The sequence below is a fragment of the Peromyscus maniculatus genome, chromosome 4 (assembly GCF_049852395.1).
Source record: "Peromyscus maniculatus bairdii isolate BWxNUB_F1_BW_parent chromosome 4, HU_Pman_BW_mat_3.1, whole genome shotgun sequence".
Lineage (NCBI taxonomy): Eukaryota > Metazoa > Chordata > Mammalia > Rodentia > Cricetidae > Peromyscus > Peromyscus maniculatus.
The window spans coordinates 54,246,961-54,262,973 of record NC_134855.1 but is presented as its reverse complement, the minus strand read 5'-3'; the positions used below and the strand labels follow the sequence as shown (position 1 = coordinate 54,262,973).

At 41.4% G+C, this 16,013-nt stretch overlaps 1 protein-coding gene across 5 annotated transcripts; it reads left to right on the top strand.

The window, feature by feature from the left end:
- Window positions 1-5,419: 5,419 nt before the first annotated feature.
- LOC102918327 (cytochrome c, testis-specific) lies at window positions 5,420-14,121 on the top strand. Of its 5 annotated transcripts, none has more exons than XM_042275496.2 (5): window positions 5,421-5,576; window positions 8,059-8,087; window positions 8,656-8,690; window positions 9,265-9,500; window positions 13,835-14,121. In XM_042275496.2, the coding sequence occupies exons 4-5, from the start codon at window positions 9,332-9,334 to the stop codon at window positions 13,981-13,983; spliced, it is 318 nt and encodes a 105-aa protein (XP_042131430.1). In that variant the 5' UTR covers window positions 5,421-5,576; window positions 8,059-8,087; window positions 8,656-8,690; window positions 9,265-9,331; the 3' UTR covers window positions 13,984-14,121. The 5 variants fall into 5 exon arrangements, with proteins under 5 accessions (XP_015843790.1, XP_042131430.1, XP_006972530.1 ...); XM_006972468.4 differs by having other exon boundaries at window positions 8,656-8,701; XM_015988304.3 differs by lacking the exon at window positions 8,656-8,690 and having other exon boundaries at window positions 5,420-5,576; window positions 9,314-9,500.
- The last annotated feature ends 1,892 nt before the right edge of the window (window positions 14,122-16,013 follow it).

Genomic DNA, 16,013 nt, shown 5'->3' with positions numbered 1-16,013 from the left:
ATTAAAGACGTGAGCCTCCCAAGTGCTGAGGTTAAAGGTGTGTGCCACCACTGCCTGGCTTCTATGGTTAACTAGTGGCTAACTCTGCCCTCTGATCTCTAGGCACACTTGATTTGTCAGAACATAAACAAAATATCATACATCAGTGGGATAGGAGCACAGTTCCTAAAATGCCCATATCCAGGCTGCTAAGAGCTGGGCATCTATGAAGTCAAACACGTCCACATTTATCGTGCGCCAACTGTGTGCCAGAAGCTAGACACTCAATGGCAGAAGAAGAACCATCTTGTCACTGGATCCAGTAAACTTCTTGCATAGCTCCAGCTCCAGACTTTTCAACTGTAGAGTAGACATAATTAGGGAAGTTACTCATTCATTCAATTAGCTTTATTTTTTCTAAAGATGTTTATTTATCTTTTTTTAAGTATATGAGTGTTTTTCCTGAATGTATGTCTGTGTGCCATGTACACAATACCTGTGAAGGTCAGAAGAGGGTATTGGATCCCCAGGAACTGAACTTACGTTTGTGATCTGCCATATGTATGTGTTGTGAATCGAACCTATGTCCTATGGAAGAGCATCCAGTGCTCTGGACTGCTGAGCCATCTTTCCAGCTCCTTACCATTATTTTGACACAGGGTGTCACTGTCTAGCAGAAGCTGGCCTTGAACTTTGAGTCTCTGTCTCAGCTTGCCAAATGCTTGGATTGTAGATGTATACTACCACACTTAGAAACTGATGTTTTTGACTTTTAAGTATATGTTGAATACTGTGCTAGATGCAAGAGACAAAGTAGCAAACAAGATGGCCACTTTTTATCTTCTCTCCCTGAAGTTAACAGTTTAGACTCGTGTAATGACTATATAAAGCTGATAGTTCGGGGACCAAATGAACTGACATGTGTACAAAGACACAGGAGACGTTAAATTTCTAGTTCCCCTTGACTACAGTGCCCATACCGACTTCTATATGGTGTAACTGGTGGTCTCTAAGAGTCAGGAGTTATGGGTTGTTACAATGAATTTGACACAGGGGTTACAATCATCTCTCCTTGCATTACACCCTGTATCTGCAAAGGAAGTGCTCCGTTTATCAGCAGCTCAGAAAGAACAGGAAGTAACTTGTCCTATCTTTCCACTTTGCCTTGTGGTAGAAAGACCAGTCAAGGCGAGCGAAAAGAATGGAATCACTTTATTGACCTGAGGGAGTGCAAAGATTATCAATAAGACAATTTGCACACTAGTGCCATCTAGTGGGAAGGTTTTCTTAAACCGCTATGTCTGTAAAAAGAATATTGATTCTTATCCTGAAATTTTAAAGCTCGTATTATTTCCTTAAAGAAAGGCACTGGAAAATTATAGGAAAGACATTTTTCCTTATCACCCAAACAGGAAATATCACATATTTGGGGAAAGTTAGAAGCATGTATTTACATTACTAAAATAGAAGCATGTTTCTTTCCTGTGATTTATTTATTTTAAACAAATTTATTGAGCTGTGATCCTAAACTCACTCATTTGAAAGGTTCTGTTAGGTATGTTTTAGTATATTCATCACATATTTTCCATTTTTCCCCCAAAGAGGATTGTTTTTCCTTCTTTGAATTGTGGAGCCAATAACAAGACTGAGCACCAGTTGAGCAGGGAAGGAAAAACTTTTCTTGCCCAATATGTAAGAAGTGGGGAGCAGGCATGCATATGAACCTTTGAACCTCTGGAAATCAGGGGATTGTAGATATGGAGGGAAAGATGTAGGGGATGAATAGGCTTTTGTTTTTGTTTTTATTCTCTTCCTCAGTACTGGGGATTGAATGTAGAGTCCTGTTCATTCTAGGCTTCACCAGAGAGATGTATCTCCATTTTATACTTTTTTTTTTTTTGAGACACAGTCTCAACTAGGTATCCCAGGCTGGCCTTTCACTCACTTTGAAGCTTGAGCATCATGAGTAGTTATGATAACAGGCCTGCACCCACCAGGCCTGGATGAGGGCTAAGCTCATAAATGGGAGGAATATCCATGTCTTCTCTGGGAATAAATGGAGGTTTTATTTCTCTTACCGTCGTTTATTTCAGGCATCTCCTGTAGGATGCCGACTGCCACAGCGTTAGAGTGGTTCACTGAGCATGCAGGTGGCTTTAAGAAGTTAGAAATTGTGTGGTAGTCCTTCACCCATCTCAGAGCTGAACAGTGAAGAGGGAATTCTAGCCCTGTCTTGTCCTCAAAGACAAGGTTCAAGTGAGGTAGAAAATTCAGGTAGTTCATCTGGGGGGACTCAGGTAACATAAGTGTCACCACACTCAATGTAGAGCACTTCACCTATCAGTAACGACATAATAACAGATTTATCTTATATTTGCAGGGAGAAAAGATTCATTCTAACACACTTCAGAGGTTTCAACCCTCGTCCTCAGTTTTGCTGATTTGGGGCTGGTGTAAGGCACAACCACCCAACAAGACAGGAGGAACCCGTGGCAGAGGCTACTCCCATCTTGGAAGCAGGGAAAAGGGGCCCGGGAACCAGGCACAATCTTGAAAGGCATGTCCTTAATGACCTATTCCCCAGCCAGGCTTCACTTCCCAAAGTGTCTCCCCCATAGTGACAAGCATTTAGTGCATGAGCCTGATGGCATTACACATTCAAAACACAGCATTCCCCTCCTTGCCCCCAAAGGCTCATGGGCATCTCATAATGCAAAACACATGAGTTCATGTTCAGTAGTCTCCGAAGTTCCTGTCTATGAGTCTCTTCGCAGTTCTAACACTGTCCAAATTCAAAGCTGCCTCTATAGTATGCACCCATAATCCCAGCACCTGTGAGACGGAGGCAGGAAGATCCCAAGTTCAAGGCCAGCAAGGATACACAGTGAGACTTAGGCACAAAAGAAACAGAGAATACTTTTTAAAAATTCAAGGAAAAATGAACTCTTAGTTGCAAACACCTATAAAATAAAATACAAATTAGATACTTTTAAATATATAATGGCATGGAATGACCATTTACGTCATAGAAAGGAGTGGGATATAACAAGGGGGTGGGGTTAAAACATGACCTAAAGCAGTGGGACAGATGTTAAAAAGTGTGTAAGGTGAGTCCCTGAGGTCTTAGTCAGCCCTGTCATTTGTAACCTACATGGCTTCTCTTGGGCTGGCTCTGTTCACAACATGCAGGTTTTCTTGGCAAATGCATGGTTTTCCTAGCATCTCTGTCTTGGGATTGCCATTATCTTTTCAGCCTTTCCCTCCCAGCTTCCCTCAGTGACCTCTTAGAGCTTCCTGGTTGGAAGCCTAACATCCAACATCACTCAAACTTTAACATTTTGCATGTTGAGAAAAAAGTACTATGTGGCTGGTGCCGAGGCCTGCCCTCAGCGGACGTGGTAGTTAGCTCATCATGTACTGCAGCTGCAGTGGCCTCGGTGCCCGGAAGAACAACCAGGGCTCTTAACTGCTGACTCCACACCCCTCGGCCATTGCTTTTAAATTCAGCCTCACCCAGAGTCTAAGCAAGTGGACAATGTGTAGACAAACCGTTTGTCAGAATGTAACATGAATGGCTTATATTACCTTCCCAACAGAAACCTCATTCCCACCTGAAATCTTCTGAACATAGTTTTTACCGTCCACATTTCTATCGGCATTCTGGTCTTCCAAACTTCCACAAGACTCTCCATTAAGTTCTGCTTACAGAATTCTAGGGTTTCTCTAGCCCTTTTCATAGTTCTTCCACAAACCAATTCTAAAAGTTGAAGAATCATCTCCTTAGACTTAATCACAGCATTAACCCCTTCTCCCTGGTACTCATTTTCTGTATTAGTCAGACATTTCATTGCTGTGACAAAATGTTGCCAGGCACTAATGGAGGAAAGATTTTTATTTTTTAACTTATGGCCCCCAGATTCCTCAAATTTCCTAGGCCTGCAGTGAGGCAGAGTATTAGGTAATGGAAATATGTGGCTACTCACCTCATGTCAGACAGGAAGGAACTATCAAATGTCACAATTTTGTTCAAAACATTTTGTTCAAATGTTCAAAACATTTGTTCAAAACATCTTTGAACATGAACTACATGCAGCCAAAGCATCTTAAGTATTTGGGGGTCAGAGGTCTTAGTTTTTTTTTACAATAAACAGTGTGCTGGGAATCTGCAGATTAAATTTTTTCAAGACTTTAAAATATATAGCCTATAGTTATGTGTTCTAGCTGTCCTTTGGCACTGTTTATCTCCAAATCTTGGAATTTTTTTTTTTTTTTTTTTTTTTGGTTTTTCGAGACAGGGTTTCTCTGTGTAGCTTTGCGCCTTTCCTGGGACTCACTTGGTAGCCCAGGCTGGCCTCGAACTCACAGAGATCCACCTGGCTCTGCCTCCCGAGTGCTGGGATTAAAGGCGTGAGCCACCACTGCCCAGCTCGGAAATTTCTTTTTCTAAAATGAGAGATTCAGGTGCTGAGAATGCAGCTCCTTTGCAAATCTGATTAGCATGGGAAAGGCCTTAGATTTAATCACCAGTACTGAAGAAGAAAAGAGAGACCACAGCAGACACAGAGGCAATTCTGTGTAATATTGTGACTTGTTTTTGAAATACAAAGAGAAAATAATAAATTTTATCAGTTTCCCAAAAATATCTCACACTGTAAGGGCAATAAAGCTTACTTGGTTGATATATTAATCTTTAAACTTTGTTAGTAAAAAATTTACACTATATGAAAAATTTCTAGGTTTTTATCATTGATATTTATTCATGACCAAGTGACAATTTTTAGGCATTTATATGAATATTATCCAAAGCCTCCATTGGCTCCATGGGTAAGCTATTGGCAAAGGGTAGTGAATATAAACCCTTAGCTTGGCCTGTAGCGTGCGCTACAATTTCTTCTCTAGACTACTCTTGGCAATTAGCATTTTGCAATCTGTCTGTCAGTTACTATATTATTGAATTTTCATTTACTGACCATGCTTTTCTTAATGCTTTTTAAGACAAGGTCTCACTTTGTAGTACAAGCTGACCTAGAACTCATGGTGATCCTCCTGCCTCAGTCTCCTGAGGGTAGGTGTACAGGATTGTGTCACCACCTTGGATTTATAGTGCAATAATTCAAGTGTGTTGTATTTTTAACCTCTTGCCACAGCCAGATTGTAATTCATGAACAGTTGGGAATGCACGGTTCAATATTTGCACTTTTAGTTGACACTATTTTGCTTAGAGCAAGCATTTCATTAACGTAAACTTACATTAATGTAACCCCCAAATGTTCTTGGACCATTCATAAAACAGAGCTTCTGCTCCACGTTTGTACACGCTCTAAGTATGCAAAGACAGTTTAGGTTTTTGTAGGTAAAAGCTGAACAAACAAAATCAGGACATGGACAGTCAGATCTGAAGGACATCCATCCTCTGCGAGAGTTGGGAGTCCCGCGGGATCGTATAGCCAATCAGGATCGAGGATGGGGCCGGCCATCAGCTGGTGCTGGATCCGGCCTGTAGGAGGAGTCCTCGGGCACAGCGGTGGCACCTTAGATCTTGGCCTCGCAGCATCAGGGGACCAAGGGTGGCCCAGGGCACTGCTGCTGTGATTGTGGTAGGTGCTGGCCCGTTGGAAGAGAGTGGGCCGCGCAGGTTTGCCTTGTGAGCTCTGACAGTGGGCGGCTGCATCGAGGGCCTAGATGAACCCAGAGAGGAGCGTTCAACGGTCCCCAGCCCGGCGAGGCCAGTGCAGTGTATTGTTGATAGGACCCGCTGCCCTTCTGTCTTTAGTGCCCCTGATATCCGGGTGGTAAGGATGGCTCGGCAAAGCTTTCCACTGCTCTTTGCCAGAGGCCGGCTTTGATGTGGAGGGCTGGGCATTTAGGAAGCCGGATTCATGGTGTCACAGCCACTGTCAAGGGAGAAGGACTGCAGATACCCGTGAAGGCCTGACAGAGGGACGAGATGTCCTCAGTCACCTTACCGCGCCCCACCTTATACAACCGCATTTGCCCTTCTGTTCAGGACAAGTTAGGCACGGTCCATGATATAGAGCAGTATTAAAAATTATTTCGGGGCTGAAAAGTGACAGAGGGCTTAGCTAATGTGTGTGAGGCCCTAGGTTTGATCCCTAGAACCACGAAAATACAAAACAAAAAGAAAACAAACAACAAAACCCAAATAAACAACAGCAAAATGCTATTTCATCCAATCTTCCTTTTTATTATATTTTTTATTATTTAAAACAATTTTAGCCAGGTGGTGGTGGTAAATGTCTTTGATCTCAGCACTTGGGAGACAGAGTCAGGCAGATCTCTGAATTCAAGGCCAGCCTGGTCTACAGAGTGAGTTCCAGGACAGCCAGAGCTACACAGAGAAATCTTGTCTTTGAAAACCAAATAAAATAAAATTTAAATATATTTTGATCATATTCTTTCCCTTCCCCAAGTCCTTCCAGATCCTCTCCCCCTCCCTACTCATTCAACTTTATTCTTTCTCAAAAAACAAAAACCCAATATAACAACCCCTGAACCAAGAAAATAAAACACCACCCCAAAAGAAAAACAAAACAAACAATAACAAAAACCCACACCAAACTGTAACCAAATAAAAGCACACACAAAAAAACTGGAGTCCAATATATGTTGGTCAACTGCTGGACATGAGCCTTGCCCTGGAGTGGTTGATACCACCCAGTCTTTAAGTACGCATTTGGGGGGCGGGAATAAGCATATATAGTGTTTTAGTTACTGTATTCAACAAAGTACTCAGAGGGAGTCAAACTTGTAGGATTAGAGATTTAATGCTGCTCCATCCCTTTATTTCTCTCCACTGCTCATCACTTGTGACCTGAAACAGGTAATTTCCATGTGCCTTGTTTTGTTCTCATGTAGGAAAACATGAGTAGTATAACTGTTGTGAAGATCCAGTAAGTTATTGGCACATAAATGGCTTAGAATTCGGGGCATACAAATGTTTTTTACCCTTGGTGTTTATTAGTATTGAGATTATTGCAGACTCCGATGAATAGTCATTCTCATAGTACACATCACACCTTTGCCTATTTCTTTTTACATACAAAGTACTGGTAAAAAACAATTGTGGTTTTGTGGGCCTGTAACCTCCGCACTCGGGTGGCTGAGGCAGGAGGACTGAGTTTGAAGCCAGCCGGCTCAAGCTACATAGTGACTCTGAGGCCACATAAAAAGGACTACATAAAAAGACTGTCTCGAACAAACAAAAGACAGCAATAAATAAGTAAATATAGAGTATCAAAGTTTCACGAGGAATCAATTTCCTCCCTGTATTGCTGAATCTATTGATTTTATTTAGCCTGGAACAGGGCTCAGTGTCTGCTGCAATAATAATCTTCTGTGATTAAAGACACTGACAGAAAAGTTATGCTGTGGCTAACTGGTGGTTTGAACACTGAACAGAGGTATTTTTGACAAATGACTCTGATGAGAAATCTATAGCTAAAGTTTCCTAAATTACTAGATTGATTGGCACAAATCAGTCTGCCTTGTATAGAAGGTCAGGAATAGACTCTGGTTAGTACTTCAATGGTATTCTGTTCTTCACAATACAGACTTTATAATTAAAATGTATGTGTTTTACAAATTGTCATAAACTTTCTTTTGTGGAGGGATTTATCTCTTTTATGGCTTTAATCAAAGACTCACTGCATTTTGAAAATATTTGCAGTGTTTTGAATATTGTTTCCATAAAGTAAGTTTTCTTATCCTGATTTCTCTCAGACCTAATGACTGAGTACCAAATTATTTGTTTTTGAATGCTGCTCACTAAATTGCCTTCTATTTTGATGTGGATTAATAATAGTTATTGGCTCCTGATCAGATTTTAAAAATGAGGAGAATGCTGGTTTCACCTTTATGTAATGACTTCCATTATTCAATACTGTATTTTTCCAAGTTTGTCAGATTAATAGATGCAAATACTTTGTTTCTTAGTAGGATTATGTAAGTTACTATATTCTTGGGACTGTACTGTCAAAGACTTTCATGATTTTAGTAATAATAATTTGTTAGGTTTAAATCCATCTTAATCATGAATTCTTCTGTTTTCTTTCTTCACAGAACACAAAGGGTAGGGAAACACAGCCCAGGTAGGCCAACCATTATCATGTCAGTGTGCTGTGCGTGTGCGTGTGTATGTGTGTTGTATGCATATATGTGGTTGAGCTTGTATGTGCAGGCGAATATGGAGGCTAGAGGATGATGTTGGGATGTCTTCCTCCATCATTTCTCCATCTTACCCTGAGAGGCAGGATCTCTCACGGAAGCCCAGAGCCCTGCTGGCCAGGCTGGCTTGCCAAAGCTCTCCAGATGTGTCTGTCTCCATCTTCACAGCAGCAGGATGAAAGGCATGCTCTGGGTGCTGCTGTGAGGGACTCAGCTCACTTTACCCTCTGAGCCATCCCCAGACTTTAAAGTTCAATTTAGGCCGTTTTAATTATTTTGCTTTTCATGTCATTTTGGGATTCAGGAAGTACTTATTTAGTTGTCCAACTAAATTTGTGGCAGTCACTGAAGCACCTTTGTTCAGAATCTTGTTTGTATCTCACTACACAACAGGCGCTTCCCCACTTAACACTATATATTTTATGCTACATTATTATTAATTATGTTCCAGTGAGGCCTGAGCTCAGTAATGTTATTTTTTATTACTTTCAGGTAACATTTGGTCTAATTTGGTGGACTATTTACAAGTAAGTGTAAAGTAAATACAAAAATCATTTTACATGTATCTTATAGGGGCCTCACTTTTTTCTGTGTGATTTTAATTTCCTATGCATGTCTGTTATGATGAGTGTGCAAGCAACATGATGTTTGCTTGTCATGTTTGTTCTATTCTTTTAAGTAAAGGGACGTCCATGTTTCACAGCATTTTTGCATCTGTATTTAAATTATTATGACTATATATATAATTATAATAATAGGAGTTTATGAAGAAGCTATGACTGAAAATTTAAAGTAAGTCTGATTAGGTGGGTGTGATGACACACACCTTTAATCCAGGAAACAGATGCAGGTGGATCACTGTGAGTTTGAGCCAGCCTGGTCTACATAGAGAGTTCCAGGATAGCCAGGGCTACATAGTGTGGCCAAAACAACAACAAAAGTCTGATGAATGAGATAATTAAGTGTCTATAAAACTGGATGCTGTGATTACATCTGTCTTTTTGAGCACTCAGACAGTAAAGCACATGAACGTTAAACGTTACATTTTTGCTTAATATTATTAACACTGCAATCGAAGTAATGGGATCCTTCCCCTCCCAGTATTTTCCAGGTCCGCGAATCTGGTGTTTTCTTTGGTCTGTGGTCTAAGGTCTCATTGTGGAACAAAATGGGAGATGCTGAAGCAGGCAAGAAGATCTTCGTTCAGAAATGTGCTCAGTGCCACACAGTGGAAAAAGGAGGAAAACACAAGACAGGTCCCAATCTCTGGGGCCTTTTTGGCCGAAAGACAGGCCAAGCCCCAGGATTTTCCTACACTGACGCCAACAAAAACAAAGGTAATGGCCAGAAACTGTGGGAGGGGAGGCGCTCGGAGAGTTTGCTGCAGATAGACTGCGTGTGATTTGGTGTTGGGGTGTGTGCCTCACCTATTTCATTGGCTGTAGACTGCTGTGTTCCTGTGTGTTGAAATGCTGGTTTTTTCCATAAGATCTGGATTTCGAGAACTTGTTATCCTTTCAGAAGAATCAGCAATCTTTCATGGCGTAGATTTTTGCCCAGGCAGACTGTTTTATATGTTAGTTTTATGTGTTACGTTTATCTTGAGAAAGTATGGGTTAAGTCTGAAAAGAAAATATTTTAATGGCATGATAGCAGGAGTGATTGTATCTGTAACAGTGATTCTTAGCAGGGTTGGGGATCTAAATATATTTAACAATTTATTTGTTATTTGTTGGTAGAAGGGAGTTAGACAGTCAAGTGAGAAAGCTTTTTAGAATTGAGATTTAAAACAGCTAGAAAAGACTGTAGTATCTTTGCAAAGCAATTTGTTTTGTGCATGTGTATTGCACGAACATATATAAATATACTTAGATTAGCACATCAGATATTCTTAGAGCACAACTACATTTTGAACTTTTGTTGGTGGCCTAACATCATACAGACCAGAATCTCAGAGCACTAGTATTTGAAAACAGTTTTATTTGACAAGGGTCTCAGTGTATATAGTCCAGATTGACTTTGAACTCATTTGTAGCCCATATTGGCCTTATATTCACTATGATCCTCTTGCAAGTGCTAGGATTATAGGTACATAGGTACATACCACATGCCCAGCTATTTTAAATTTCTTTTTTTTAAATTGGAGTGAAATTCATATAACATTTAGTTATTTTAGAGTATGTAATTTATTAACATTTAGCATTTGTGATATTGTACTATAATTACCTCTCACTGGTTTCAAAACATTTTTTTAAATTCTTTTGGTTTATTTATTCATTTTTTTTCTTTTGAGACAGGGTCTCTCTACATAGCTGTGGCTGACCTGGAGCTCACTATGTAGACCAGGCTGGCTTTGAACTTACAGAGATCCACTTGCTTCTGCTAGTACTGAGTGCTAGGATACAGGCATGCACCACTATGCCTGGCCTACAGAACTTTTAAAAACGAAGCACCCAAAGCACCTTCATCTATTATGTAGCCAATTCTCACCCCTTACCCCTCACCCCTCCTCACCCTGTTCCTCAATGACTGCTAAACAGCTCTGTGTCTCTCTGGATTTGCATGTTGACTGTTGGTGTATAAGGAATCATGTAATATGGTACTATTTGTGTCTATCTTCCTTCACCTAGCAAAATGCTCTCAAGGCCCAGGGCCCATCAAAATTGTAGCAAGTACAGTACTTCATTAAAATTATGATTGTGACTCCAGCTACATGGTTCCAATCTCCACTTTGTCATTTGTGTGTGTGTGTGTGTGTGTGTGTGTGTGTGTGTGTGTGTGTGTATGTGTGTGTGATGTGATTACATGTGTGCCCAGTGCACACGTGGAGATCACAGACAGCTTGCAGGAATAGGTTCTCTCCTTCCACTCTGTAAGTCTTGAGGATGAAACTAGGGACTTTGAGTCAGGCCTGTACTATTACTGTATTCAGGATGTGCAAAAATGCTGGCGAGCAGGTATTGTATAGTAAAAGATTTTGTCTTTCTCTTGGGTTTTTGTAAAGGAATCTGTAAAAGCTTGGAGTTTCCTAAGTGAAAAGAGTATCTTTATCATGGTTAGTCCCTGGGACCGGGGCCTGACTCTTGCTGATGAGATGACTCCACTTGTAGATGATGGATGAGCTCCTAGATCATCTCTGGATAGGGGCCGACCATGCTGGAAGGACCAGTGATGTGATTAGATAATTGTACCGCATGCTCAGGGATATCAGGTAGACTTCTAGGGACAGAATGGGGATTGAGATTCTGGAACTGAGTTCTGTCAGGACATGGTGAGTCTGTCAATCATGCTTTTGTACTGAAAGCCCCATGGGAAGCTCCTTAGACATCAAAGTTCTGGCAGAGTGAGGAGGTCCTGATTCTTCAGAAACACCGTGAAGCTGTGCAGTTGGGACCCTCCAGTCCTTGCCTTGTGGGTCTCTCAGGCCCCGCCCCTGACACATGGCCTTTATAATAAGCGTTAGTGTATTGCTTTCCTGAGTCCTGTGAACTGTTCTAATGAATCACTGGACATCAGAAAGTTGTGGGAATTTCAGAAGTTTGGGTGGCCAGCCCTCCCCCCACCAAAACCCCTTAAAATTTTTGAAATAAAGGCCTTCTTACAGAGGACTGTGGAATGTGTGCTGACTGTGGACAATTAGTGTTAGAAGTGCATTATGGTTAGTGCAATTAGATTTTAGTTGTTAGGTTACTGAGGAAATCAAATTTTAAGTCAAATTTGCTGTTTACATTTATGTTTCTTCAATTCTGGGGAATGAAGTTTCTTTGAGTGGTACTTGGGAATTGAACCCAGGGCTTCAAACATGCTTGGAATATACTCTACCACTGAGCTGTGTACTCATCTTGACAAAATTTTTTTGTTTTGTTTTTGTTTTTTTGAGACAGGGTTTCTCTATGTAGCTTTGGCACCTATCCTGGAACTAGCTTTGTAGACCAGGCTGGCCTCGAACTCACAGAGATCCGCCTGCCTCTGCCTCCCCAGTGCTGGGATTAAAATTGTGTGACACCACTGCCCGGCAATCTTGACAAATTTTTAAAGCGATGTTTCCATCTTGTGTCCTTTTATTATTATTTCTTTGACAGTAAAGTTGGAAAGTCCTCATTTTCATTCTAGTCATAAATCACACTTGAAATGAAATTAAAATTACTACAGAGCTGTGCGCTGCCCCTTCAATCAGCCATCTCCTTTCCTGTACATAAAAAAGCCTTTTCAGTTCACGAGGTCCCATCCTGCTTGTCAGTTGTGGGCTTTATTTCTTGAGTAACTGGAGACCTATTTAGAATGTCTGCAAAAACATCTCTATCGAAAGGTCTACCTGCGATGAAAGTATGGTAATAGCTAAAATACTACCTCTTAAGCATCAATGATTTGGGGAAGTAAAAAGCCACTGGTTGTACTGTGTGCATTGATATATTAGACACTTCTGGTAAAGGGGGAAAAAAACAAACAGATTAACTAACTTAGGGTAATGAGTACTGGGTTGTTAGATAAAAAGTGGCGGTGGGAAGCCTGTGTTGATGAAGGACCATTAGGAGCAAAGGAAGCGGAGGAGGAAGCAGTTACGGCTCAGTTGACCGCAAGGAAAGGACATCAGATGATGTCGGTCAAGAGTGGGCAGACACGGCCTGCCTGTGTTGTGTGAGAAAGGAAAATGAAAAAGGAAACACTATGGGAAGACTCGAAGAATACGGGACATGAGCAAAGCATGAGAGAGAGTTGGCCTGCTGGGTCGACAGTAGTTAGTAAATAAAAGAGGGATGCATGGAGCACAGAGCAGGAACACAATGCTGGCTGCCTGTTGGCCTCTTGTGTCAGTCTTGGCTGTACCCATGTCCCTGGGCAGCCCTGTCCTAGCTTAGGGCCTTCCTTTGGGAGATGAAGTTGCAGATTTGGTCCAGTCAGTGAGCAGTACATCACAGGTGGAGTATGAGATGCTGGTCACACTTCTGGGCACACCCTCACCCAGAAGTTGGGTTGCTTCTGTCCTTTTGGCTGGTTTTACGAAGGGGAAGAGGACAACTTTTTCTTTCATCTTGAAATTGTCATGAAAATCACAGCTTTCCATGACAGATAGGTGTGTGTGTGTGTGTGTGTGTGTGTGTGTGTGTGTGTGTGTGTGCAGGCACATACATGCTACACTTTACATGTGGAGATCAGAGGACAACTTTGAGGAATTGGTTTTCTCCTTGTACTGTGGGCTCAGGTTGTCAGGCCTTCATGGTGCTTTCACCAATGAGCCATCTCTGTGCTCAGTAGTCAAAACTTCTTGATTTCAGGTGGCTTTGTCATGTCAGGGAAAGTTACTTTCTTCTTTGGGGCAGCATTTTGGCCATTTTCAAAATGGAAGATTAGGTTAGATTACATGATATCTGAGCTCTAATCTAGAAGAGACACTGTGAATTCAGGAGCAATGTAGGCACAACATGTCTGGGATAGTTGTTCATTGACATATCTTTGGTGGTCCCAAACAGCATGTGACTTCTGGATTTCTACAGAGAAACAGAAATAGACTGTACTTCTGCAATTTTCTTATAGTTCAGGCTTTATATTATCAACTAAACAGTCTTCCCATTGAGTGAGGAAGTAACATTGTTCACATATGTGGATCCTATCAGACAGTAAGCCCTAAAACGTGACTACAGAGACTTAATACTAATTTTCAACTTTATAGGTATTATCTGGACAGAAGCAAGTTTGATGGAATATTTGGAGAACCCAAAGAAATTCATCCCTGGTACTAAGATGATCTTTGCTGGCATAAAAAAGAAGAGCGAGAGAGAAGACCTTATTCAGTATTTGAAACGGGCCACATCCTCATGAGATAGTATGCATCTTCAAAATATTAGTTCTCAATTTCAAATATTGTGTTTAGTAAGAAGCAATTTCTGCTCTTTTTTTGATCAGCCTGTAGTAATTTTAACACGTTAAAATAAAGGTTGATATTTTTGATCAGGTAAAGTCCTCTCATGAGATACCCATATGACTCTGAAGTTGCTTTGATCTGGGCACTAAGACGGTGTTAGTCAGAATGAAGGAAGAGAAGGAAGCAAACAGATCTTTCCTTTACTAGTCTGTGCATGCACAAAACATTTTATGAGCCTGGACACTGCCATTGAGGAGGGAGATAGTATCCCAGTGGTTCTCTGCAGTATAAATGTAGATGTAGCAGACATCAGCTTTAATGTTCATTAAGCTGTTTGCCTTTTACTTAAAGTAACTTTAAGGGGGGAAAGTAGGAAAAATCTAGTCAAATCTTGGGAATGCTTTTGGAGAGAGAGAGGGGGGGAGAAGGAGAAGGGGAGGGAGGGAGGGAGAGAGAGAGAGAGAGAGAGAGAGAGAGAGAGAGAGAGAGAGAGAGAGAAAGAGAGAGAGAGAGAGAGAGTGTTATTGACCCTGGGTGAATAAAACAAAATTGAGATAGAAGGATAAAATCACAGCCTACTTTGATAAGTACATCTTGAAGCTTATAAGTATTTTTGCATTTGTGTCTTTAAGATTTCCTCCTCATCCTTAGCAATACAAAGCTGGACTCAGGCTCTTTTGCGGGAAAAGGCCCCAAACAACCAGCAGGAGGGTGGAAAGAGCCCCATCTCAGAATAGTAAGAGTGTGGCGTCGTGGGGCAGGCCCGTGTAAGCCGTGGAGGGCACAGTGCTCTGCAGTGAAGCTTCTTTGCAGTGTGCAGGACTGTCGTCCAAATGATGGGGTCCCAGGGAGGAGGGAACAGCTTCCACACTGAAGAGGTGGACAGAAGACTAGTTAGGGGTCATTATGGGGAAGCATGAAATGCCTGTCATTTCATTTACACTTCATATCACCTCCCCCCCAGGACCTTGGGGGTGAACTTTATCTTCTATAGTGGTACCCAGAGTTTAGTTCAGTCCAGGAGCAAACGTTAACCTTCTACTGATAACTTTCGCCTTTATCATCAGCTGGCTTATAGTGTGTACTGAACACAGTTGAAAAGGAGCATATTCTAGACAGTTCCATTAAATTTGCTAAGTGCTCAAGTTTACTCTTGGTATTCCTGACACGTTGGAGAGAATGTACTTCTCTGGGATGCCAGTGTCAGTATTGTGTGGAAAGGCATCTCTGGGAATCAAAAGTGGCTTCAGGTAAGGCTAAGCTTGTTACTCTCTCCCTAAGGGAATTTTCTGTGAGGGAAGAGAGGTTACAGGGTCTCTGGGAGTGTGCACAGAGCAGAGCTGGGTTTGCAAAGCTGTAGGTCAAATTCGACAACACATCCCATCCGAGTTTGCATGAGGTCCATCAGCTTTGTGAGACAGAACTTGAACTCAGTTCTCATTCAGAACTCAGTCCCGACTGACAGAGCCCTGCCAGAAGGATTTGCTGGCATTGCTACAAGCCCACACTGCAGGGCCAGTAAGAAGGCCTCAGGCTGTGAGTTTAAATACTTTCACCTTAGGAGGAGTAGAAGCAGCTGTTCTGAGGGCAGAGATGATAAAAGACATTTGGGTAGAAATGAAGAATAGTTACTATTCAGGTAGGTTTCTGCTTAAAAAATTGTTGGGACAGTAACACATTGAGTATTACATTAAACTTTAGCCTTAGTAAGAGTAAAACAAGTCACAAATCTCCCCATCCTCCTTTTTTTTTTTTTTGCTAGTGGCAATGTTTTATTCATTAGAAAAGTTGGAGGAAATGTTACAAATGAGCATGGCAATTAAAGTTGTGCATTGTGGTAGACTTTATTTTAAAATTGTCTTTGAGGAGCTGACATTTGTTTTCGGATGGCTCTCTGTGAAATCGCTTCTGGCCATGCTGACGGCTTTCCTTCAGTGCCAGTTTAGTGAAGCTACAACGGAGTCTCTCAGAATTCTTTGCATGGTTC